Source organism: Clarias gariepinus, chromosome 23, assembly GCF_024256425.1.
Source record: "Clarias gariepinus isolate MV-2021 ecotype Netherlands chromosome 23, CGAR_prim_01v2, whole genome shotgun sequence".
Classification (NCBI taxonomy): Eukaryota; Metazoa; Chordata; class Actinopteri; order Siluriformes; family Clariidae; genus Clarias; species Clarias gariepinus.
Window position 1 is genome coordinate 4068072 of NC_071122.1, and position 27640 is coordinate 4095711.

General features: G+C 34.3%; 1 protein-coding gene across 16 annotated transcripts in view; it reads right to left on the reverse strand.

Annotated features, from left to right (window-relative positions):
- Positions 1–8178: 8178 nt before the first annotated feature.
- The window catches only part of znf740a (zinc finger protein 740a), a 30117-nt gene continuing 10655 nt past the window's right edge, over positions 8179–27640 (reverse strand). For 2 of the 16 annotated variants that reach the window (XM_053483543.1, XM_053483537.1), the window contains 11 exons: positions 23639–23722; positions 23004–23087; positions 22374–22457; positions 21992–22075; positions 21572–21655; positions 20590–20673; positions 18456–18539; positions 17492–17575; positions 15672–15755; positions 14313–14431; positions 8179–10721 (listed from right to left, as the gene is read on the reverse strand). In XM_053483543.1, the coding sequence (XP_053339518.1) occupies positions 10554–10721; positions 14313–14431; positions 15672–15755; positions 17492–17575; positions 18456–18539; positions 20590–20673; positions 21572–21655; positions 21992–22075; positions 22374–22457; positions 23004–23087; positions 23639–23722 (1043 nt within the window). In that variant the 3' untranslated portion in view covers positions 8179–10553. The remainder of the gene's footprint in view (positions 10722–14312; positions 14432–15671; positions 15756–17491; positions 17576–18455; positions 18540–20589; positions 20674–21571; positions 21656–21991; positions 22076–22373; positions 22458–23003; positions 23088–23638; positions 23723–27640) is intronic. The other 14 variants (XM_053483539.1, XM_053483540.1, XM_053483542.1 and 11 more) reach the window with 14 other exon arrangements.

Sequence of the window (27640 nt, forward strand, 5' to 3'; positions counted from 1 at the left end):
ATTTTTAGGCTACTGAAGAGGAAAAATAATTTTAATGATGATGTCTTTTTCCTCCTCTGTTCAACGCCACAGAGCAATATTTTATAATTGCAGCCTCTGATAAAAAATGTCATGACCCTCAGATGCACAGCCACCGCATGGTTTCAGAAATCATCCAAAACCTTACATGAAGACTTTTACTGTGTGATTGCTGTATTTCTGCTTTTCTTTTATCCATCTGATTTTCCCAACATCTTTCATTTCAAACCATTCGTTTTTTTCTACTTTGGGAATCTGAAATATAAAACTGCACAATTACTTAACTGCATTATTTACAAAAATGACAAACAATTATTACGCTTATTTTCTCTCTCCCTCTTTCTTCCTCTCTCTCTCTCTCCTTTGCTCTGGTCCTCCATTCATCCTCACTCACACCTTTTAAGGTTTTTTCTCATCTTCTATTCTCTTCTCAGCATGTCATGTTTTTATACTTCCTTTTCTCTGTCCCTCCCACTTCCCCCTTTCTGTCTTTTTACTGTATCTCTCTTCTCCTCCTTTAATCTCCTCTCCCCCTTTATTTCTTCTGTTCCTTCTACCTATTTTTATTATATATGCACTTTTTTTTCTTTCATACTTCTCTTTCTCTCTCTCTCTTTCTCTCTCTTTCCCTCTCTATCTCCATTATGTCTGTTTAATTTTTCTGTTCTCCTTTGATCTTACTTTCTACCTTCTTAATCTCTTCTCCTTCTAACTCTCTTTATTAGATCTTTCTGTTTCTCTCTCACTCTATCAGTCTATCTCTCTTTTTTCTGCTACTCTCTCTCTCTCTCTCTCTCTCTCTCTCTCTCTGTCTCTCTCTCCTGCAGTACTGCAGTATCAGTAATTCACTCTTTCTGTGCACTTGCTGATAGATTTGTAGCCGCTGTCGTGCCATTGGTCGTTACCAGACAGCTGTGATTTAATGCCTGCTCTTGATAGGCTGAGATTGGACAGTGGGGATTTATTGCTGGCTCCTGATTGGTTGTTGTCCCGGTTAGAGGTGAGTTACAGCCACAGAGCTGATGGGAGGCAGAAGCAGAGCCAGATTACAGCCATAAAAATGTGTGTGTGTGTGTGTGTGTGTGTGTGTGTGTGTGTGTGTGTGTGTGTGTGTGTGTGTGTGTGTAGTTTAAAACCACAAAGGAAAACATACAGAAATGGAAGAGAAGCTGCAGCAGGATAGAAAACCCCTGCAAACAAAAGAGCAGGAAAATATCTAAAAGCTTATTTTCCTGTTGCAGTGACCATGCATTTAATCATTTCTATTTAAATTCAAACAACAAACTCGATGTGACTGAGTCTATGTCTATACATGTATAAACGTTACATTTAACAGTTTTAAGTAAAATGTATGGTTTGATCTTTAATGGCTTAAATCAAAAAGACCACCTTAAAAATTACTGGGTTAAAACAACCCATTCTCGGTTGTTTTTAACCCAGCTGCTGGGTAAATATTGGACTAACTACATGCTGGATTAATTTAACCCAGCAAAATGGGTTATTGGTTTAACCCAGCAAGATGGGTTAAATATTCAACCCAAATGCTGGGTCATATTTAACTATAATGCTGGGTTAATTCTACCACATAAATTGGTCAAATGTTTTACCCAGATGTTGGTTCATTTTAACTGGAATGTTGGGTTAATTCTACCTCACAAATAGTTATTATTATTTTCATGTTTTACAGTAATTCTGTAAAAAATAAATGAATAAATAAATACCCATGTCTATTAAACAGTTAGATTACTTTTATATACTGGTCTATTACAAAAAAAACTTCCAAGTTTTGCAAACCATACATACATGCAATAAACAACATCCTATTCAATGTTCATAGTAAAAATATTTATTTTTCAAAAGCACAAGAACAGATAATCAACAGCGACATCATTACTATACTATACATTACCCTGGTCCCGTTTTAACATACAAACACTGTCTATGACTTTTCAAGTAGGCCTTGCTATTTCATAGCAACATTACAAAAAGTCCTATACAGGAGCAGACTGCTTTGGATAGTTAATGTCAAAAATATAAAAAGCCTTGAAGCACACATCAACCGCCCCAAGTAGTGTGCATTGCTCCAGAGCCTGTCCCACCAGAATGACGAATGCCTGAGAGCAGCGCTGGTCATTATCTCCCAACGTCAGGATGTAGGGATACGGCCTTGACCCTTCAGCCTGCTGGAGGTATTCCACCATGTTGGTTCCAACCTTAGAAAAAAGAAATGAAAGAAAGTTAAAAATGTGTTGAATAGCAAAGATTAAACTGAATAAGACTATGAATTTAGTGTGTAATAGGATTGATACTAAATAAAAAATGACAAAGCTGTCCATTAAGATAGGATATAGGTAACCTGAAACAAAAACATGTAGACAGTTACTACCAGAAATAAAACAGCAAAATAAGCATGACTTTTAGGATAAACCTCCTTAACATATTTATTTTCAGTCATAGGTGACTTAGGTGAGTGACCATGTGTATACAGACCTTGTATTTAACGTCATTTTCCCTTAAATGCACGAGGAGGATAAACCGTCATTAGCGGTGCGGGAGCTCAGAAGAGAAGACTCGAAGCTGACAGCCGCTTGATACACCGGTGAACTTTGAGGGAGGGGCCAACCAAACTTTAACCCAGCAGCTAGGTTACACAAAAACTACCCAACTCTCTGTAAATAACCCAGAAAAATGACCCAACTGAGGCAACCCAGCATTTGGGTAGAAAAAACAACCCAGCATTTGGGTAGAAAAAACAACCCAGCGTTTTTTAGTGTGAGTGAAACTATTTTAATAATAATAAAAAAAACACCAAATGAAAATCTTTGAAAAATTATGAAATCCATGAAATTATTAAAATAACAAAGTCCAGTACACATCACAGCTTTTTTATATTCATCAACATTAATAGTAGGAAAAAGTTTACCATATATCCTTAAAAACTATTTTTAACAGAAAAAAAACTATAGCAGGTTATGGTTATTATAATCAAATTTATACATGAATGCATCATTTTATGTAATATTGGTCAATTTAAGAAAGGTATGACTAGTTAAATGTTAAAATAATTAGTTACACTTTTAAATATATCGATTAATTTGTTACCCTTATACAAGGCTCACCCCTCAACACTCAACGGTGTTACAACGGTGGGTCATGTAAGTGAAAACCCAGAGTTAAAAACGTGATATTCAAATTGTGTTGTACAAATATTTAAATTTCTGTAGTTTTTAAACTATTAACCATTTATCATTGTTACATAAATATTCCATACAAATTATTCTATACTAATGTTACATTTTTTGGTGTTTTTACAGCTTCTGCTTATGTTTACATTTACAACAAACAATGCTGAAAGTAGTGAAGAATATTGAATCTCTTAAAAAAATTACTATTTAATTTTTTATTAAATTCTGAACAGAATTGTGAATTCTGCATTATGAAAAAAGTCATTAAAAAACTAAATGATCAGTAAACTCTACATCTCTTTTTCGTGTTACAGCACTGCAAGACTAATAAGCAACTTTTTCAAGTTTTATCATCAAAGTCAAAGTACAAGTCAAAAATAAAACTTTAGAAATGTAAAGAATGATAAATAAATAATAACAATAATAATAATAATAAATTCTGTCACAGACCTGGCATGGAAAAATACTCCAATCCTATACCGCTTTTACAAAGCAATGATAAAATATTAATATTTTTCTATCCGTTCCTTTTTAATCATTGAACGTATAATACTTCCTGGCCAGGAGAATGAAACAAGAATTGAAATGAGCTGGGATAAAAAGCTGTGAAATGCTGCAGGCTTTATGTGGAAGCGTCTCCAAGCGGATTTTATGACTCTGGACAGAATTAAAATTCCTCTCCCACAAGGAGCCATTGAGGCTCTGAAGATTTATATCTTCTCTCTGTTTTATGTTCCAGGACATAGTTTTTAGCCTCGAGCAAAATGTGAGGTTTTAGTTCGCAAAGCCATGTGTATTAGAATTTAAACCTACTCTTGTGTTGGCGTGATTACGGTAAACATTATAATCCAGTAATTACGGTAAAGTGTAAAATTATTACACATATGTTATTATTATTATTTTTATTACTTATTTAATTTTTTATAATACATTATAATAGAAAATGATAACATAAAAAATATTATAAGTTTGTGAAGCAATGAGGTAAAGCAAAGCACCTGATTTTTATTTTTTATTTTTAATTGAAACAATACAAAAAAAAAAAAAAGAAAAAGCTAACGCCTCTGGTCAAAGCACCGGATTGGTCACCTACTGTGAAAGACATTATGACATTATCAGCAATTAGAATTTTTAATTAACATTTAAATATTCACATTAAAAATAATAAAAAAATATTTTTTTAATTGATGCTTGTTATAATTATATCAATTTAATGTTTAGATAATTTTACCCAGATGTTCTCAGTACTAGCACTAATTTATGGACGAAGCTTATGAACTCACTACTAATATTCAAATTAGTAGAGGATTGAAATGTGATAAAATAAACCTTATTTCTTCCTTTATTTCTATTTTAGCCATGAACCAACATGCTAGATATCCAACTAGCTAATACAGCTAATAAAGAGATGGTTGTTGTTATGGTAACGTTTAACTACTGTACAGCTTTGTACTGGACGATGTTGAAACCAAACTGACTCTGAAATCTGACTAATGTGGACTGATTAGCTATTAGATTGCTAATCAGTTATGGCTAGTTTTCTTAAGATATTATTCATGGTTTCCTAATTTGCAGTCCTGCTAGTTGAAGGTTGAGGATGTGAGGGTGAACAGTATGACAGTATGATCTTTATTAAACAAAACAACTTATTACTTTGCTGCGATGGTATAATGGTTTATAAACAACTTGTTTGGACATGACTGAGACTTTTAAAAAAGTATTTGGACTGTATATTTAGCAATAATTTGGTGAATAATAGTAATAATAATCACAGTGTCATGTAGCAACAGATTTAATAATTATACCTTTAAGTTTTATTTTACAATCCACAGAAATAAGAGAAGAATAGTCTGGCTTTCTGGTCTTTATCACTGTAATGTAGAGTACAGTCATTAACATGCATAAATTTCCCAGGATTCTCTGCTCTAGCGCTCGCTGCAGCAGGACTTTATTATTATAATGAGGCTGTTCATCATTTATTATTGGTTCCTGCAGCAGTTTACGGCCTGACGTTTACAGCAGCCTTTAATTTACATCAGTTCATTACATTTGAAACGCACCACCCAGGACACCAGTGTGTGTGTGTGTGTGTGTGTGTGCATGGGTGGAGAAGGCCATGTCTGTTTTTTGTTTGATTTTTCCTCTCGTGACTCACTGTTCAGTTTAAACGGTAATTTCATAATTTAAATTAAATCATAATTAAAAATAAAAAGCGCAATGATTCAAACACTGAACCCATCATTTGTAAACTGCAAACCTTACATTTTTAATATTATTTTATAATGTCATCTGTTAAATGTGGAATAAAAAAGCGGTTTTTAATTTGGTGCTGACAACAATTATTATTATTATTATTATTATTATCTTTTTTTCTTAAAGAGAGAACTAAATTTTAGTAACAAGTAGTACTTAAATATGATTAAAACACTTTAATAAAAAATATATTCAAAATTAAATATAAACAAATGAATTACAACAAAACTTGTATAAATTTCAAAACAATAAATTTCCCAGGATTGGAGGTCTCAAAAAAGGTTTTTTTAGTCTATAAATGAGACAATAATTAATCCTGCTATAAATACACCGCACAAACAAACAACAACAACAACAACAACAATAATAATAATAATCTTCCAGTGCTAACATTTGTGCATGTGTTGGTTATTTGGACAAAACCCTCTGTGACCCTTGGCCTCTGGCGTTTAACTCTCTCAGGCTTAGAGCCAAGCTTAACGTGATAAGTGTGATTCCAAACCACAGGGTGCTAAATTGTTCAGTTCAAAGGGAACAGTAAACAGTGAAGGGAACCAGTAAACAACAAGTCTTCACTTAACCGAAATAGGGAATGCAAAATTCCCTATAAGTCATTGCGCTAGAGCGTGAAAAAATGGAGTTTGAACAGAGATTTATATTTATTATCATTATTATCGAGGACGACATAATATTAAAAGTACACAATAATTAAAATTTTAATTTAATCAAGAAATTCTTATAGTATTATATAGGCTAGTAATATGTATAAAAAATCTCTGTACATCTTTAATCAATTATTATTATAAGTAATTTATTTGCAAGTTATACAGGTTCCAATAGTATGTTTATAGTAAATATTTAAAATTTACTGTTCCTAGTGTGAAATTTCCTGGTACTTTGGTAACACACGGAAGAAGTGACGTCTGCGCTGGTGACTTCACAGCGTGTCCGAATGTTGTGGGGTTGAGAAGGGAGCACCCTGCGAAGTACACTTCGAAACATATACTATTGAAACGTGTATAACTTGTAAATAAATGATTGATTAATAATAATAAAAAAATAATTGATTAAAGATATACGGAGATTTATTTTTACAGAATACTAGCCTATATAATACTACGGATTTTTTGATTGAATTGAAATTAAAAATGTAAATTATTGTGTCCCTTTAATATGTTGTCGTCCTCGATAATAATGGTAATAAATATATAAATCATTTTTCGAGCCACAGCGAGATTTTCTGGGTAATTTTTCATTTCCTTTTCCGGCGAAGTGAAGACCTGATGTTCAGTTGTTACCTGCACCGTTCGCAGTTCCCTTTAAACTAAACATTTTCGCTCCCTGCTTTTTGGAATCACACTTAACATGGCTGAACACCATGTAAAGTGTACTTCGCAGGGTACTTCAGGCCGATTGGAACGGACCTACAGTATCAAGTCTCATCCCAGTCTGTCAGAATGAGAAGAGAGCCCTCAGCTGGTGTGTTTTATAAAAGCACTACTCTACTCTTAAAATATTTCACTCTGCAGATTTTACAACTATATAAATGTTCACAAAAATATCTCCAAATTAACAGCTGTGTTCAGTAATTTAATCCAGATACTGTAATCTTTAACAGTCTTTAAGTATTTCAATTATTATTATGTTCTGGAGTTATAGCCAAACTATTATATAAATATTTTAATATTCCATAAAAGCCTAAATGCACAGTTTCCTAGGTTATGTACCTGACTGCACTATTAGATTCAGAGCTTTTCACATATTCTCCTTTAAAATTTCTTCTTTTATTTTTTTTATAGTGATTTTAATTTTTATTCCTAGCCCTGTGATATTATATCACATCTTGTTTGTAAAATTTTGCCTTTGGGCTTAATACAGCTCTCTTTCTCTCATTATGAATGCTACATTGGTTTAATATGTTCTTAATTTATATAGTTTTGTACATATCTTCTTAGAATCTTTAGTGAAAAATTCGTAGTATATTTACAGCATATATATTTAGTTGTTTGACTTTACACTGTATTCTTTTTTAATAGAAGGTGAGTTCATACTGAGTCAACATTTGTGTCAGAAAAAATGTATATCTGTAAAGAACGCATTTCTCTGCAACAAAGTGTTTTTGAGATTAAAGACATAGAAAAGGCTGTGCTGGAATCTGAAACCTGAATGTGCTAATGATTTTTCACAAAAAATGCTGACTTTGTTTACTCTTATTTATACAATTAATTAAAAAAATGTATAAAGTGTAATTAGAACATTTTAAAGGCATCTTTACGGCATTGCTAAGCATGGGCCAAAGACTTATAGAGCACTGAATATCATTCTGTAAGACAATGTTAAAATGAGTTTTTATGTAACTTTTAGCTTCCGTTTTGTTTCCACTGTTTTAAACACATTTCAAACTGTAATACAATCATGGGAAATTGTACACAGGCTCTAAAAAGATCTCACTATTCGTCTAAAGTGGTTATCCTGTACAGGGTAACGAGGCAAAGGGGGGGGGGGGGGGGCTGGATGCCTGGAGCCTATCCAAGGGCCCTGGTACACCTAAAGTACCTGTTTGTAAGACAACTGTGATTAAGCTTAAAGAACTTACTATTAAATCCACACTAACAAAGTAAAAATATGGTTATTTCTTAGCTTTGTTTTAGAAATGCAATGTGTTGGTATGTAAAATAGAGTATATAAAATATTTTGGGTGTGCGTACACACGAATACACAGTTTTCTTTGAGAGATTTTATTTTGGTGTAATGAAAGCCCCTCTTCTCACTGCACACAACAAAGTCGGATCACGAGGTGGTCTGGATTCATTTTACACTTATCATCGATACATGTCTTTCGAACAAAAACCAATATAAAGTGTTTTTTTTTTGTTTTTGTTTTTTTAAACAGTGAAAACTGCCAGGACATGCAAGAGAGCAGAACTACCGTTAGCTATGACTGGTGCAGTTTCCTTCTTTTCTAACATTTCTAAACAGAGTTCACTAAAACACCGGGCTGGAAATTTCTCTAAAGTTTTTCTTTTTTAAATCCCTACATGAAGGTTACGGAGGCAGCATGAGGAAAGCGCTTGGCTCCCAAGAGACGGCTTTGTCTAAACAACTACACGCTAGGTTTAATACCAGAGGAAAAAAAAGAAAAAAAAAAAAAAAAAAAAAAAAAAACGTCTAGTTATTTTTTTCACTCCAGTGTTTTAAATTTATATAAGAAATAAAAAAAGAAATACATAGCATGTTGCTACAGAACTAAAACGGTTGTAGTCCATCAGTTTATATATTTTATAACATGAAACATAAATGAAATATAATCAGTGAGAAAAACAAGTGGCTTGAGTCGTTATGAGGAATGTGCTGACAATCGGTGACATGATATTTAACAGCATTCTTCTAATTGAGGATTTTTAGCGTTTTTTTTTCTCTCTCTCTAGTATTTTAAGAGCAATCTTAAAATTGTCACGTTGACTGTAGTAAACACTTTCCATATTATTTCTTTGGGGGAGAATTAATTTTTTTTTTTATCAAACACCGACAAGCCTTGCTCCTGACCCGTTCTCAGTGGGCACCAGGTTGCCAGATCTTGTCAGAAGGACAGTGTGTTATCAGTGTGTTAATTTCAAACACCACATACACAAAACAGGACAAAACCTAACCATAAACAAAAGTACAAATTGCATTTAAAGCATGATACAGAGCTGTAAATAACTTCTGAGTAAAAGCAGTTCAGTCTTTCTGCTTCACAAAACTTCCCGGAAACAACCTTCTCTCCCATGCACTCGTTCTCTTCATTTCCTGCTGAAGGTGATCAGGCTGTGAAGAGATGCACAATGGGTTGTGTAGTCTTACAAAGTCACTGTGTTATAACGGTAAGAAAGCTTTTAGCAAAATATCCGTTAAACAAGGTAATTCAAGAACACAAACTTGGACATGAAAGATGTGAAGTCTTTAAATGTGTAGATTTCATACGGAGAGAATGTGTCCATTAGAACAAAGCGATTAGGAGTTAGAAGTCTTGACAGGGACTCTGCGCCTCACATGGAGCCCTGTCTCTGCTTTAACCCAGAACATCTGGATGTGAGCTTAACATTAGTATTCCTTTAGCACTAGAAAACGCAGAACTGGAATGGACATCAGGGGTGTTGGGTCGTCGTCATCATCATGTCAACAGCGTTACCAACTTAACTCCATCAGGGTTGTGAGAATTGGCATTTCTGAAGGCTAAAAATGATTGATGTCCAGGGAATTGACAATCCCACTGCTACCAAACTCCATTTAAGTAGCAACACAAATCCAAAAAATCTGCTGTCTATAATGACAAAATTATTATTATTTGTTGCACCACTGAAATGTGTACAGGTTGAAATTTATTCTGAATTGTCAAACCAGTGATCTGATGATCGGAAGAAGTGCAGCACTGCTCATAAAAACACTCCCTTGCGTTAGTACTCTGATTGGCAAAGAATATCTGACCATCAAACATTTAGATTTTATCGCTAGCTAATGGGTAACACACTGAACAGTTATATGACAGTATATGTGGAGAGGAGTGTTATGGTAAAACTCGTTTAACGCAGTTATTTACATATGCACACAGCGCTGATGTGAGTGTGAAGTGTGAGCTGCTAAAGCGGAGAGGAAAAACAATATAAATTTGAAATCTGAAAACTGTAAAAACAAACAAAAAAAAAAAAAAATTCTAAACACTAAGCTGAAGACGAAATGCAGCTCACATTTCACAAAATGTCAATCTGTGACGGGTTGCGACAAGCTAAAACTGTAGGTAGTTTCGGCGAATGCAATTCATTGTGATTAACCATCGAGCCAACAAAATGTCTGAAACTTTGTTAAAAAAAAAAAAAAGTAAATAAACTGTTTAAACATTGAAAAAAAAAATCCACAACAGGTCCCCCCTCTTTTAAAATGACTGATAAAACAAATAAGGTAAAGAAGCATTTCGTTCATCGTTCTCCTTGTTACGTCAATCTTGTTTTTATTTATTTATATCTTCCCTCCACTGCAGAGTGTGGCAGCAGGCAAAGCGCCAGGACTGTGCTCGTGGTTCTTTCCCCCCGTTTTCGTGCTGGTTGGTGTGATGGAATGTCAGACTGCCAGTCGACTCCAGGTGTTGGGCGGAGCTGGAGGTGGGGCCGGGAGTGGGTCTTGAGAAAATGGGCGAGGCTCACAGCAGGCCGTGGCCTCCACTTTTGCCACAGCCCTTCCCTGGCACAGCCGGCGGTGTCTGAGCAACCGATCTGTTCTTGAGAAGTTCTGTAGAGGGGGGAAGAAGACCAAAGTGTGTTTGTGTGTTACATTCGTCATGGTTTAGTTTGAGAAATAAAAAAAAATAAAAAATAAAAAAAAGTCTATATTTCTGTTAGTAGTAGAGTTGTATTAGGATTAATAGATTAAAAACTACACTCAAAAAAAGGAAGTACATGTACTAAAATGTAAATGTGTTTTGTACATAATTTCATGTTTCCAAGATGAACATGAATAAATTATAATGTATTTGCATGAAATTCAACTTAACATGTATTATATTCAATCATGTTGAGATAAAACAAGGAGATCTTGTTACTATGAAAACTGGAAATATCAAAGCAAACATCTCGAGAAGACATTGCGAGAAGAGAACAGTTTGTTGAGAAGACAAACGTTTGGCGGGCGTGTGGAAAAGGTAAGCAGAAATTAATTCCCATCTTTCTAAATAGAAACAAAATACTGAACATAAATGTCACCTCCTGTCTAGCGATGTTTAGTCACGTTATTTTGGTTTAAGCTATTTCAGCTATTAAACTATATATATATATATTGAGGTATTTGGTTTATTATATTTTTAATCACACTTAAAATACCGACGGTTATATGCGCATGCTTAATCTGCGGTTCGGTTCTGGATTCGGTCTGTTCTCATGAGTTGTGAAGCGAGAGGAACAAAGTATAAATATTGTTCATTTGCTAAATTAAGTATTATGAATTTAAATGGAATATCTATCTCTATATCTTTCACAGCAGTTTGTGACTAAAAAGTGTTCTGTCTGCATCTGACTTCAAGAGTTCCCTGACCAACCGTATCTAACAGTCATATTTAAAAGTCATAACGTACAGTTATAAAGTACAAAACGTTTCTGTTGGTGTTTAATTTTTCTTCTATGATTAATACTTTTTTTGTGGTGTTTTATATATCTTCTTAAATTGAGACCTCATTTGTAAGTTGCTGCTGGTGTAAAACAGTTTTTATTAACTATAACATAAAAATCTGTTTTATCTCGTTTGTCTTATGCTTCCTTCCTTCCAGAATTCTGTTGACCAGGGCTTGAAATTTACTTGAGTTGGATCAACTTAATTTACAACAGAAAAATTTGTTGTACCAACGCTATTCATTTATGTTGGACGAACCTTAAAATATGCTTAACAGTATTAAATTATGTTGGACGCAGCTGTAGTAAATAAGTTACATGAACCTAATAAAATTAATTTGACTGAACCTAAGAACATTAAGTCTGGCCAACAAAATTGCTTAATGCTGAAAGAAAGCCATTAAAGACCACGTGTAAATTCTTTCCATGATTTAATTAAGTTTATTCAACAAGTTATTTTTTTGCCGAATCTGTGATTTAGGAATTACTTTTTCTTCGTGTAAAGATTTACTGTTTAATCACTTAATTATCAAGCGTTTATTGTATATTATCCTAATGTTAGTACCCAATGACTGTTTGTAGTAATAGTTAAGAGCTGAAGACGCATTAAAGCTGTTCTAATAAAGCTGTTTGAGTTACATGTACATTGTACATGTCTGCTTTTCTTTCTGTAATTAATTTTTATTAGTTTCTATTTTATCCAATTGTACTTATTAAATATAAAGAGATAAAATTTTTTTTTCTTACGTCTTGTTTATGCTAAGTTGTACTTCTTTGCTAGTCAGCCAAATACACTCCCTGTTTTAAGTAAAGAAATCGGTCATATGACTGACCATAACATCACTTTCACTTAACATTTTTATTTTGACGCATAATGTGCTCTCAGATTGGCTATTTTACACTGACTGCTGTGAATACATTTGCTCTAATGACCCATGTTTTATCTCGTAGTGGTGTTTTACATGCCTGCTTTTTATTAGCACCACAGTTTCAGAACATATGAGACAAACTGGTTTTAAACTTCTCGTAGAAAGAATAAATCTTTTTAAAATAATAAATAAGTCTTATTTTGATTTCATTTACAGTGCAGGCAACTAATGTCAGACAAATACCAAAGGACTGGCAAATTTTAATGAAATTCTGCCTGGACAGAGCAGTGACAAAATCAGTTGGATGGACAGAGTTTCCGGACATAGAGTTTTTTCTGAGACTGGTTTTGGGTCCTTTATTGTATAAAATAGATATAATTGAAAGAGCGAGTTCCAACCAATGTACGGACAATATCTCCTTTTACTTATATTGCATATATAAATTTGCAAGAAAAAGTATGTTAACCCTTTGGTATTATGTGGAGTTTTGCATGAATTGATCATAAAATGTGCTCTGATCTTTATGTAAGTCACAACAATAGAAAAACATTCTGCTTAAAATAATACTACACAAACATTATGTTTTTATTGAACATAACCAGTGAATGTTTACATTGCGTAGTATAATGTGTAATGTGTGTTTGTAGTATTATTTTAAGCAATTTATTACCAATTTATGCAAAACTCCACGTACTCCCAAAGGGTTCACACACCTTTTCTTGCAACTGTACTCATGACTAACAAACATTCAGTAATAAGTTTTATGTCTCTGACTGAATAGCTTAGAAAGTATAAAGTATCCAAAACCATACCTCATTAATCAGTAAAAAGGTTAATACCATATCACTTTAACTTAAATGATATGTAAATCTGACTGCGTGTGGCGTGTGTGCTTTCGTGCGTGTTGAGAATTACCCATGGTATGTGTTGCAGCATAGGTGTAAAAATGGTGATCAAAACTGCATCTTATAAACCGTAATGATTTTATGAGCGTGCGATGCAACATATACAAACAGAAGATCGCTATCCAGAATGAAAACACAAAGAAAATAATGAGACCAGAAAGTTACTCCGTGTTCACGTGTAAGAAGAACCATAGCCACTTTCCAAGTCAAAATTTCCACCAACGCATTCTCCTGGTCCCATATCACAGAGGACGACGCTAGGGCTGTGATTTCAGCAGGAAGTGTTTGCATGGGCTTTTAAATAAAAATGAAAGAAAATCCGTTCAAGCCGAGGTCAGAATTTCACGTTTTGTTTTAGGATTCAGATCTATATCTGCAGTCACTGCAAGTCTTTTAAAACCACAAAAAATGCAATTTAAAATATTTCTATAGTATTTTGTCAACTTTTAGTAACTATTGTATTGTATTTCTTCATATTTCCATGAAATACAAACAACAATCTTCAAATCAATCTTTATTCTGTAGATTACTGGTGTTTTAATTATTCTCATTTATCATTAAAGCACCAGGGTAGGGATAGAACGGTCATTCGGTCGGGATCCATTTAGTGATGTCTGCTTTAGCAAATAAACATTCGGCTGGCTTGTACAGGGTTGTTTAGTGAATTTAAGATTAAAGTATGAGGTGTGCTGCTGGTAATTTAAATATATGTATTTATTAATTTTACCAGACCACCTCAGGAAGTAATAAAGGGTAATTTTATTCCAACCAGAAAAAGTTAAAAGTTAAACCACTCTATGGCAAATAGGTTGACAGGTTTTAGGTTATAAAGAGACTGTGTATACAAGCCAATGAGGTGAAAAATACAACTTAACATACGTACTGTAATGTGCAATGGCCTTTTTTTTTTTAATCAAGCTGATATTCCTGTGCACTTTGGATTACCTGTTGGCATCGTTCACACTGGTACGGTTTCTCTCCGCTGTGTACCCGTTTGTGTCTCTCCAGGTGATATCTCTGGATGAAGCGCATGTCACACATATCACATGCAAATGGCTTCTCACCTGAACACACACACACACACACACACACACACACACACATTTTAATAACGTCAGCATCATCGACAATGTTGCTCAACAGAAACAATTCTAAAACAAAAAAAACAAACACATAATGCTCTCACAAGTGTCCAAGATATTTATAGTTGTGTATTATATTTAAGTCCTTTATTAACAAAAAGAACAAAAACACAGAATGACCCGACACAAACTCGAGTTTGTAGTGAATGCTGATATTAAACAAGTCCTAAGAGGCACACTGTGGTAGATTTAGAGCTGTACTGAGAACAGCACAATTCCAGTCTGATCATTTTCAACCGTTACACTTTACATTTCAGGAAATGCAAAATGTAATAATCAATCAGTAAAACTCAATGGAACTGTAAAATGGTCAATATAAAAATATGATAGAAAAAATATATGTAAAATAATTTTACATTTTAAAAATGATGTATTTTTTTCAGAAAGGATTAGTTATTAATATTTTTATGAATATTGCTACAAAATAATAAAATTTTATACAAATTAGGGGGGAAAAGTGACTCAGTGATGTAGTGCAAATTTTTTCCTATGGCAATTTATGTACCGGCACACTGATTTTAAAATTCAAACATTAAAAAAAGAAATCGTAATTAATATATTTTTGCATTTAAGGTAGGGAAAAAAATTACTTTATAATTCTACAGGTGTCGCTCTAAATTATTCCCAAGTTGGCAGGCAGAATTGCGTCCCCTTGTGGTAGAAGCAAAATATTTGTAAAGTTTGTTTAAAATTCTCCGGAAAACGGGCTATTTAATCAGATATTTGTAAAATCTTGATGCTTATAGAATCGTGATGCAATACAAAGCAAATTGGCACCGAGGTATCATGATGTGTTGTCACTAGTGATTTATATACAATATAAATACATCTGTAAATAAAAGGTAGATTTATATTACTATTCACATAAATTATCGAAATCTTTGTATAATATTTTAGTTGTGTTAATTATTGATTAAATACTTAGAGCTTAATTTTTATAAAAAAAAAAAAAAACAGGCGGTGCTTAATTACAATTTTTCTATTTAGAATTAAATTTTTTCTTCTACACACCACCACTACACAGTATGCAATAAAAAAAAAAAAAAAAAACTGAACCACCCAACAGCCACTATGCACTTCACAAAGATGATAGAAATGAGCAGAATTGATCTTTATCCACCTAGAGAGCAGGTGTTTTTACTGATAGGGAAAGAACACATACCCGTGTGAGTAAGGCTGTGTCTTTCCAAGTGGTAACGCTGGAAAAATCTCATGTCACACATGGAACAAGCGTACGGCTTCACCCCTAAACGCACAGAGCACCAGTTCTCAGACACACTCAGCATTGGAAACACACCACCACACTGATCACCCCAGCCCTTCACTGAGCTAGCTCTTCTGAAATAACCGTAAAATGAAAACACAGCTAAAGATTAAATTTATAAGAAAAACACATATATAGGTGCATGAGGCTTGTGATGCACCCAAACTACAACATTGGCTATCCTCAGATTCATTTGGCCTTGCTTTGTCCCCCCTATTCCTTCCTAAGATGCCTGACTTGCCTGACTTACAAAGCTGAATACAAAAAGATACAAACAAACAGTTTACACTAGTGTTCATATGGAAAATTATGAAACTTCTGTAAATTTAGAAATAAATCTATGCATGCTAATTTTACATGCAAGAAAATGTACTAGAGTAAACCTCAAATTAAATGACATCAAATTATATGACTGCTTGGAAAACTTGTATCTAAAATATTCTGTTGTGGATAAACTGCTTATTTATATTATGTTTAGAGCATCTAATGATTAAACTCTGCAGCAGGTAAAGAATTGTGCTTACATATATCAATATTCTATATTAAATTTGATTGGTATAGAAATGAGACAAACCTAACTTAACTGTCCCTTAAAATTTCTTTAAAATTTTACTTTAGATTGGCTCATGTGAACATGTACACACAACTTGAAAAATACATGCGTTCATCTGCTCCAATATTTTCATTTCCCTGATTACTCTATTGCTGAAACTGGTATAGAACAGTGCTCCTTACCCTAAGAACTACTGTGTTTATTTTGGTGTATTTTTAAGAAATACCTAATTTTATACAGGCTCTGGTGATTAGTTTAGCACTGTACACTCTACAGTGATTTAAGTGGTAGAATCTGAAAAAATATTTAAAAAAAAGAAAAGAAAAAAAAAAAAAACATTTTATCCCATTAGTATGATTACAGAGACATCGTTTAGTTAAGTTATGGTTTAGTAGTTTATTGACATCCCATTTAACTCTACTACACCAGCATTTTTTATTCTGCTAAATGGTATGACAACAGCAAACCACACTTGCTCACAAATTAAACATAAGCTAGTCTTATTATTTCCTGTCTGGTATTTTGCTGATACTACAATCTCAACCATTACAAAATGAAAAGTCAACCTGGAGGTGTGTCAGTGATGCTCTTGCTGCATCCAACTAAAACTCCAGCTAGTCTCAGTAATAATTTCAATTAGCTACCACTTGTTGTATAAAAGAAAATGTGTCTATCAGACCAAAAGACTTTCTGTCCACATTAAAGAGAAAACCAGGAGGAATAATAAAAAAAAGATTAATTCCTTAAGTCTTGATATATCAGTTTGTTTTTGGACACTGCTATCTAACAAGAGCTACCCTAAATTGATACAAAGAACAGTATTACTCATAAGTCTGTTAAAGCCCTGGGCACATTTCACACTAAAATTAACGGCAAGTGCTTTTGATGACTATTAATAGCATGTTCCTATAATAGTGCTTCAAAAACAAAGAAATAAGCGAATCCTTAAAACAACTTTCAACATGTTACAGGATATCCGAAACTCCAGATAGGGAAGTGTGTAAGAGAGTGACTCACGTCACCTTCCACAGACTAATCTGTTATGATGTTGCATAGCAACAAAAAAAAGCACAACACCGGTCATTCCAGATTTTACAACATCACAAACTGAAACAGAAAATGGATAAAAGCTAAGTTTGCTTGCGTGTCAATGAGAGGCACATACCCGTATGAGTGAGGCTGTGTCTCTGTAGGTGGTAACGTTGAAAAAACCTCATGTCGCACATCGAGCAAGCGTACGGCTTCACCCCTAAATACACAGAGCACCAATCATTTACATTTACCACGTCGAGCCTACGTACACAGCATCTAAACTCGCCAAGAAACTTGTATTTTTTATATGAATTTATATGCTCATAGTTGAACTTATCACGCTGCACAAAAAATACTAATAATAAAGAAATATATCACATCAATGATGTGTTTTTGTGTATTTTTATTACTTTTTAACTTAAATAATATGTTTAGTGAAAAGTTATAATCGTTTTAACAAAAGTTTATAAGCTCATTAATTGACAGATGTCAATAAAAATATATAAATGTTAATATAACTGCTGAAATTATGCAATATTATCTATTTGAATGTACCTAATGTGTTATAAACAATTGTCAACTTTGAAAAAATATATATATATAACAAATATATAAAATTTCTGTTCTTTTAAATATTTTAATATTTTGCTGAAAAGTGTATTATTTATGACCTCTTTTTAATCCAAATATTTTTACAATACAGAAACTTGATTCTCAAGTAATTTTAATGATAACTTTTGTTTAGTGAAGCTTTTGTTAAAAGTAGAAGTATGTACCTGGCAAAATGTATATTAAAATACCAATACATTAAAATAATTACAATGAAATTAAATGTACCAGACTTTCACAGTAATTCCCAACCAAATCCAAGAATTATTAAAAAAATACCACCAAATAACAACAAAAAACTGTTAAATATTTAGTTCATAGCATCATAGTTATGGTGTGTCGTGCTGAAATGTTGAACATAAACATTTTCTATAACTGAATTTGGCAAATTAGCATGGGCATATAAATTTGCTATAGCTACAAACTCGAGTTTGTTGTGCTGCTTTTAAATGTCTGTCTTACACAAGTGACAAAGAGACGAAACCTACCCGTATGGGTCAGGCTGTGTCTCTGCAGGTGGTAGCGTTGGAAAAAACGCATGTCACACATGTTACAAGCATAAGGCTTCACCCCTAAGTGCACAAAAAAAAAAACAAAAAAATAAATAAATAAAACCTTGTATTAGCCATATCAGCAGCCTGGCAAGTTGACCCTAACTTAAAACGTTTAATAGGTAAACAGAAAGGTTATTTAGCTACAAATCAGTAAACAAATCCAACTATTAAAAAAATGTGGCCGTTAAGGTTATGGTAAGCACTTAACAAAAGTATTCTATTTAGGCATGTGCCGACAAAACTACAAAACACCTGCAATAATATTACTGCATAAATTACAATGATTGTGGTTTCATTGAAAAGTTGTGCCCTATGCTCTAACAAGTTTAACCAGCTTAGTAAAATTTCTTATTATGAAAACAATATTCGCCATAGGTTTGACATTTAAAAACAAGGTAAGGGGTTGCTTTAGAGCAAGCTATCATAAACCACATTAGTAATTCTTTATTCCATACCGTATAAAAGACAAAAAACTATACACCTTGGAATAAATGAAAGAAAATTACTGTACATGTTTATATAAAAAGAAAAACAGCAATCATAATTCGGCACATGACTAAATACAATCATTTGGTGAGTAAGATTATTGCTGGTTTTGTCCATTTCAAATCTAAAAAGGTTGCCTAACCACATGAAAAACAATACAGCTGGTGCACAGTGGGCTAAATAATGGGTTATTAGTATACCCAGCTGAGTTAAAACTAAACATCAGCATTATGCATTTCAAAACATAAAAATACTTAAACTTACTTAAAAAGCTAAAATACAGCAAGAAAAGTGTGGTTTATTTAGGTTCATTTGAGCATGCTGATGTGTCATAACAGTGTTGCCAACTTCAATCGTAATTAAAATTTACAAGCAAAGAATATGGGTCGACAACATAAATACTATAAATATAGCACAAATAGCATAGTTGAAAAAAAATACTTAAGGACAACAATTTCTAACATTCTAAAATACAAGTAATAAATTTGCTTGCTTCAGATGTAATTAAGCACAGATGGTTACAGATAGTATTAACTATATTATATAATAAGTAACAGTGTTATACTTCTATATAATGATCAATAGACTAAGTATAATTACAAAAATGTAATAAATATAATAATCTTGTAGTCTGTAGTAATAGTATAGTTATGGAAGTAGGATAAATAAAGCATACAATAAGAAGTGTAGTAGATATAAGTATACTATAAAAATATTTAATTATAAGCTGGCTATAAAAGAAACTAGATAAATATTTTCATATTACATGTACAATATAGAAATAACTACAAATAAAAGTAACAACATACATAGGTAGTAAACTACATTTAAAACTATATTACATATGTATACACAACTATATTTCCCTACGTAGTTAAACCCTGTATACAGGATTAGACAATGAATGAGTGAGCATGAGTTATACTATTAAGTGTAAAAAAATATAGTAGGCTAAATAGATATACATCTGTGGCCAAAAGATTGAGTATGAAGCAAATATTAATTTTCTCCAAATCCAAAAGTCTGCTGCTTCAGTGTTTTTGGATTTACATTTAGACATTTGGCATCTTTTAGTAAGATGATACTATGGCATACTGAAGTATAATTACAAGCATTTCCTAATTGTCAAAGGCCTTTATTAACTGTGCATAACCTGAACATAATTGTCACTAAAAACCTTTGACACTTTTGAAAAGCTGGGAATTATACTTCAGTATACCATAGTAACATCTGACAAAAAGATATACAAACACTGAAGCAGCAGACATTGTGAAAATCAATATTTGTCATTCTCAAACTTTTGGCTATGGCTGTAGATACATTTTATTAGTGAATTGTTACAAGAGTATTTGAGTATTAAACTGCTACAATTTTCTATGTATAATCTATTTGGCGTATAACTATCTAGGAGTAATTTGCACAATAATCAGAAACTTTATTAAGCTTTTATAAATTCATCATCCAAATCATACAAGAAGTTTTATTAATGTTTTAATTCCAGAAGTTGGCAACAGTGCTCAGGTCGCATGCGTATGGTTTATGTTTATAGAAGAGGTTAAGGTTAAGGTAGAAAGACACATACCCGTGTGAGTGAGGCTGTGTCTCTGCAGATGGTAACGGTGGAAAAAACGCATGTCACACATGGAACAAGCGTAAGGCTTCACCCCTAAATGCACAGAGCAAGTTATTAGTCATGTGCATTCACTATGCCGAAAAAAAACACGCTCACTTATATAGTCTCGTAGTGGTCAGTTTCAAACTATCAAAAAAAAATTTTTACAAGCAGAATTTAACATTAATTTTATTTTTTATACATAGCAACGTATGACAATTTAACCTGACTAAGCCTAGCTTTTTGTATCCTTTTCCAAAGCTACATTTTAAATTTTAAAAAGCGCTAACACTAAATACCTGACATCTTTTTGGAAACTATGTTAAATCCCTGTACTATAAGCAAAAAATAATAATAATAATTCAATACATAATTCTCTTCATTAATCCTACCAAAGAAAACAACCTTATTGCTTCCCTATTAACTAGAATTGAGACATTGCTCTAGAACCATTAGGACAGCTTATGCATATATATATATATATATATATATATATATATATATATATGCGAGAGAGAGAGAGAGAGAGAGAGAGATTTTATACACACCTACAGTAAAATTATATTAAATTATATATAAATAATATAAACCGCAGAATTTAAAATTGTGCTGTCAGAGTTCTGTAAACAGTTCTACTTAAAGACAGTTCTAGGACGTTTTTGTGCATACATTTAATAAAGAACACAGGTAAACAATTTAAGTATAAATATTAAGTAGAAAAACTACCCATTTCTAATCCTAGTTAGAAATCCCATGCATGAAGAGATAATATGCAAGATTAAAAAATGCATGGAAAATCTTTTTATATATATATATACATATACACATACATACATACATATATAGAATATTTGATCAACTGTGTGATCATAATTTACGAACACTGAATTTTTTTTTTAAAAAGCAGCTTGCTCGCGTTGGGGTTGACCGAATATAAAGAGACAAGACATACCCGTATGGGTGATGCTGTGTCTCTGGAGATGGTAGCGTTGAAAAAACCTCATATCACACATGGTGCAAGCAAATGGCTTCACCCCTAAACGCAAAGCACTAATATTAGAGTATGCGATCTTAATCTTCACCAAAAATTAAACTTCTACCCAAGCCTGAAATTGTAGCCTTTACACATCTTAGCCTATTATAATTAGCTGGGAAATGAGTGATGCATTCCTTGTGAATGTAGTGCCTTCACAAACTTTGGGTTGTATTTATGTTGGCAAACACCAAAAAGTCCAAGGAGGAAATTAAAATCAAGAATACTGACCAAGTAAAAATATATAGGTAAATTCACGAAACTGACAAAATTATAAATACATGCGGTTTTGGTAAAGGTTTAAGAAGTTATGTTTTGGTACAGGAAATTGACACGTACCCGTGTGGGTGAGAGTGTGTCGTTGAAGGTGACAACGCTGAAAAAACCTCATATGGCACATGGAGCAAGCATATGGCTTCACCCCTAAATAGAGTATTATTGTATTAGCATGGATTTTCCCCCCTCAGTTCAAGGCCACTCTCTAGCCAAACATGAGGAGCTGTTTTAAATGTAAAAAATAATACATTTAATAAAAAAAAATATGGGATGTTTGTCCAATTGGGGCAACTACAATATTTAATATTAGCACTAAAGTGGTTTAAATTAACATCAATTTCTTAATTGCAATTACTGAATGCATGCACTTAACCAGTCCCGCTGTAAAGTCTCGAGACAGTGGTTAAGAAAATCAGCAAAGCAGTTAAGTTGCAAAGACACATACCCGTATGGGTTAGGCTGTGTCTCTGTAGGTGGTAACGCTGAAAAAACTTCATGTCACACATGGAACAAGCATACGGCTTCACCCCTAAACATACAGAGTACCGTTATGTCAAGATTTTGCAGTGATTTGTCAAGTTTAACACCTTGCACAGTGACCTTCATGTCACCATCACATCCAAACTCGAGTTTGTTAAAACCAAAACATTCATGGTGTCAAACAAAGTGTGACAAATGAAGCTGTGACTTGAATGCATTGTTGCCAACTCTGTTAAGTTAAAGATCAAGCCAATAATTTTCACTGTGGAGAAATTAGATTCAATTTTTCAGTAATTTAGACGGGGGCTTAGCACTGCTTGTCAACTTTAAACCTATAAATACTTGATTAACTTCCAAGCGTTCCGATTAGATGGGAAATTGTAAATTTTTGCAGCTTTTTCAATGTCAAAGCTTTTTTAAAGTTTTGCAACAATTTTTAAATCTTAGACAACTCGTAGATTTTCTTATGTGTATTTTCAAATCCATTAGTCCTAGTAACGCTTTTGTAATGATAAAAAGTTGGCAACAGTGCTAAATTGTACACAAGCTTAGCCAGGTGTAACAGGGCAAATCTGTAAGTAGAGACGACCCATACCCGTATGGGTTAGGCTGTGTCTCTGCAGGTGGTAACGCTGAAAAAACTTCATGTCACACATGGAACAAGCATACGGCTTCACCCCTAGACATACAGAGTACCATTATGTCAAGATTCAGCAGTCAGTCAAACTACAGTAAAGTACAGTACGTGTCTAACATCCCTTCCACAACCTATCTGCAAGTCAGCACATCAATAATCGAGTTTGCTGCAGCCAAAACACTGAAGGTGCAGTACACCAAACAAGGTGTGACAAATGAAGCTGAAACCTAAACGCATTGTTGCCAACTCTGATAAGTTGAAAGTCAAACCAATAATTTTACTGTGCACAAATAAACATGAATTTCAGTCTGGAGATGAGCACTGCTAGTCAACTTCTGACCTATAAAACCTGATTAACTTCCAAGCATCTATTTGATGGGAACTTTTACTTTTTTGCTGCTCTACAACAATTGGAAAATCTTGAAGACCTTACAGGATTTCTTGTATTGTAGTTTTTAGACCAAGTCCTGATCACAGGCAACTGCTGAAGTAGCCAAATACTTTTAAAAGCAAAAAAGTTGGCAACAGTGCTACATTGCACATTATCATAGCCTGGTGTTTAGGGAAAATTTAAAAGTAGAGACGACCCATACCCGTATGAGTGAGGCTGTGTCTCTGCAGGTGGTAGCGTTGGAAAAAACGCCTGTCACACATGGAGCAAGCGTAGGGCTTCACCCCTAAATGCACAGAGCAAATGATTAACTCCTAGTCAAGATTCAAACGACATTTAATCCCATTTTATTCAACACGTATGCAATTTGCAGGTTCCTTTAAGTGCAGGGTTCCATGTCAGTTTTACAGCCATCAAGGTCAAATGTCATACTTTATTCACAGTGCTGTACGCATGGGCAGAGCAGACATGAGGTATCCACAATATTTGCAACATTTGTGTGTGAACAATTATTGGGCATAATGCTGGTCAAAAAGTCTTATTTGCAAATTCTCCTTAACCTTAGCCATTATTAAATGCATGGTCCTTATCCAAATGACCCTAAAGAGCAGGTTTAGGCAGAGTTCATAAAATCTGAACTCTGCAGGACTGCGGCTCTCTATGACCGAACTTGCCTAAACCTGACAAAGCATAGCTCTGTCCCACCTTGGCCCTATACTGTACTCAAGGACCGCTTGATCCATTAGCAAACCCAGATTATACCCGTGCCTTAACCATCCCTAAATCCCGCCTGACCCTGTACCATAGCCCAGTCCAATTTCTCACACTACCTTACTAAGACCCTTTACCGTACCCAAGCTATATTTGTTACCTTATCACTTGATTCTTTTCCAAATTCAAGCCCTAACTGGACCTTTAAAACACAATTTAATCACCCTGTATCACTACAGTTGACTTTCTACATTACCATAAGCTTTGGATAATAAAATTTTGATACCTACAGAATAAAACTTAAATTCTGTTTACCTATACCTTTTTTTTGTCCTTACAAAGAAAATTTAGACCGTTCTCAAAGTCAGAGATTCTAACAGACCAGACCCCACAACCGGACTTGAGATACAATGATATGTCAATTTGTAATAATTCTTTATAAATTGACAGATGAAATGTGCCTTTTATTTTAAAGCTACACTACCTGGCAAAAAAAAAAAAAAAAAAAAGTTTACATTAATGGACTGCATCAAACAAACTACTAAATAGCCTGGAATTAAGAAATGTCGAACAAATTAAAACCTGCAAAGATAGTGCAGAACCATCAAAACTCTGGAATAAATTAGGTCAGAAATGAAAAGAGATCACAGCACTTCATGAAACTGCATTGGAAAAACTGACAGCAGAAATCAGAGCTACAGAGTTTAATAAAAAAAGTTCATGTGGTCTGATGAGACTAGATTGAGCATATTCCAGATTGATGGGCGCACCAAAGTAAGAAGGGAAGCTCATTAGGTGATGCACCCATCATGCATAGTGGCCACTGTACAAGTATCTGGAGGCAGTGTTAAGATCTGGGGTTGATCAGGTCTAGTCCCAGCAATGTCAATTGGCAAAAAAATTGACTCCCGACTGGTACTAAGTGACCAGGTTATCAGATCTAAGGGTTGTTCTTCCCTGACGGCACAGCCATATTCGTGGACTCAGAAAGTGAAGAGTGGTTCTGGGAGCATGGGGAATCATTTTTACATACGAACTGAAAACACATTGTGCATCCTAAAAAAATAAAATAAAAGGTACTTTAATTAAATACAGTTAAACCTTGGATTGTGAGCATAAGTCGGTCAGGAAGCATGCTTGTATAACCTGCACTTCAACCTGCATGCATCAAGTAATCGTCTCCCCTGCTTGGTCTTACGCACGTATAGTCCCCTTGCTCGAATAGTCAACATCCGTGCACATGTGTACTGTTTACTAGAACACTGTGACCATGCATGTGCAAATAAAGCATCTTTTACTGTTTGTTCGTATAGATGTGAGCGTGTGAGAAAGTTGTCCTTTTATGCGCACGTGTTTATTATTAAAAAGGGCCTTTATTATAAAGCACAAAGCAAGTCTCATTAGAGAGGTTAAAGATCCATTTTCTCTCCCCCTCTCTGTAAGACTGCACTAATTCCGTTAGTGTGTGTGCGCACGTGTCATTTCCACTCCTCTTCACTCCTCCTCTTGCCATCACACACACACACGAATACACACTAACACACACACCTCTGTCGCGATTCTGTTCAAAGGTAAAGTGCATTCATTTTGTTTTATTATTACCTAACAGCAGCGTGTGCACGCTTTCGAGTGAAATTAGATGTTCCTTGTTAATATTCCAAAACAGTGTTTCTATTAGTGTGTATGTAAGAGTCATCCCGCACAGTAGGGCTGCTCTGTAAAGCTAAAGTAAGACGAGAGGAGGAATGACTCCCTCCCCCTCCCTCCTCTTACACACACGCTTTCATACAGCCACACTAACAAACACTTCTGTTTGGATTTTTTTTTACTTTATAAAAAAAAAAAAAAAAAAGATAAAGTTTAGGTTGTTTATAAATTTTTTATTTATATTAATTATTTTTATACACAGTGGAACCTTGGATGACGAGTATAATTCGTTCCGGAAGCGGGCTCGTATTCCAAAACACTCGTAAACAAAATGTAACTTTCCCATAACAAATGATGGAAACTCAAATTATTTGTTTCACAGCCAATAAATATATAAGAATAATTAATACAAAATATAAAGTAAAAATAAAATAAATTAACCTGCACTTTACCTTTAAAAAATTTAAATAAATCCTGACAGATAAGTGTTTCCGTTTATGCGTGCAGACACTGTATGTGTGTGTGTGTGTGAAGCTAAACTAAGAGGAGACACTTACTTTCACCCCCTCCCGTCTTCCCTTTTTAATCTTATACAGTAAACCTTTCTACTCTCTTGTTAGAATCTCATACAAACACATATACAAAGACATTAACAAAGACTTTTGTCGGAAAAAAATTAGCAAGGAACATCGCTAATGACACCTGTGTGAGCGCATACTAACGGAATCACTGCTGTAAAGTGAAAAACAAACAAATGAACCTGCACTTTACTTTTGAAGAGAATCGCGACAGAGAAGTGTTTGTGTAGAGCAGAATGTGTGTGTTAGAGTGTGTGTGAGAAGCAGAGAGGGGGTGCTTCACACACACACACATACTAAAGGCAAGAGAGAGAGTGTGTGTGAGAAAACTGGCTGGCACTGTGTCAAATTATGCGCACACACTGAGAAAGAAAATGGATTTTTAACCTTCTGATGAGACTTTCTTTTGCTTTACATGCGTGTGTTATAAGAAACAGGACACGCATGCTTACAAACACAAAATAAAATATTTTTTACGCACACACGTGGTCACAGTGTTATTGTAAAACAGTACACGCGTGCACGAATGTTAATTATACCCGTGAGAGACGCGCACCAAGACCCAGCAGGGGAGTCGATTACCCACAATTCCACAGCACAAGAGAGAAAAAAACGTTGGCTCAGTTGTGATCACGTGACGCTTGGCGTCAAAACAAGAAGCGAAGGGGCCTCCGAGTGGCGCAGTGGTAAAGCGCTCGCCCTATCATCCAGAGATCGCTGGTTCGAACCCCGGGTGATGCTGTTTTCCTCTCACAGCCGGAGGCACAGAGAGAGCTGATTGGCCGAGCTCTCTCAGGGGGGAGGGATGAGAGGTACTTGCGCTCCCACATTAGTCACGGCGCTACAGCCAATCAGGGGCGTCTGTGAGCTCGCGCACACGGAAGGAGCGGCTAGCGCTTTCCTCCGAGTGTGTTACTCCGCCCCTAACGGTGCGTGAGCGAGCAGTTCGAAAAGATGCGGTCGGCTCGCGTCACGTGGTTCGGAGGAAACACGGGATAGCTTTCGTCCTCCCGACTGAGTGGTTGTAGTAGCCTTGATGTGTGTGGGAGCCCCCTAGTGACAGGGAGTAATTGGCCACTACTAAATTGGGGAGAAAATCGGGGAAAAAAAGAATTGGACAGGACTAAATTTAAAAAAAAAAAAAAAAAAAAGCGAAAATGAAAAAGAAACAACAACGATACTCGGTACTCATAAACCAAGACTTGCTTATTTTTAAAGTCAAAATTGATAAAAAAAAAGAATAATAATTAGCTCGTCTTGCGGAACAC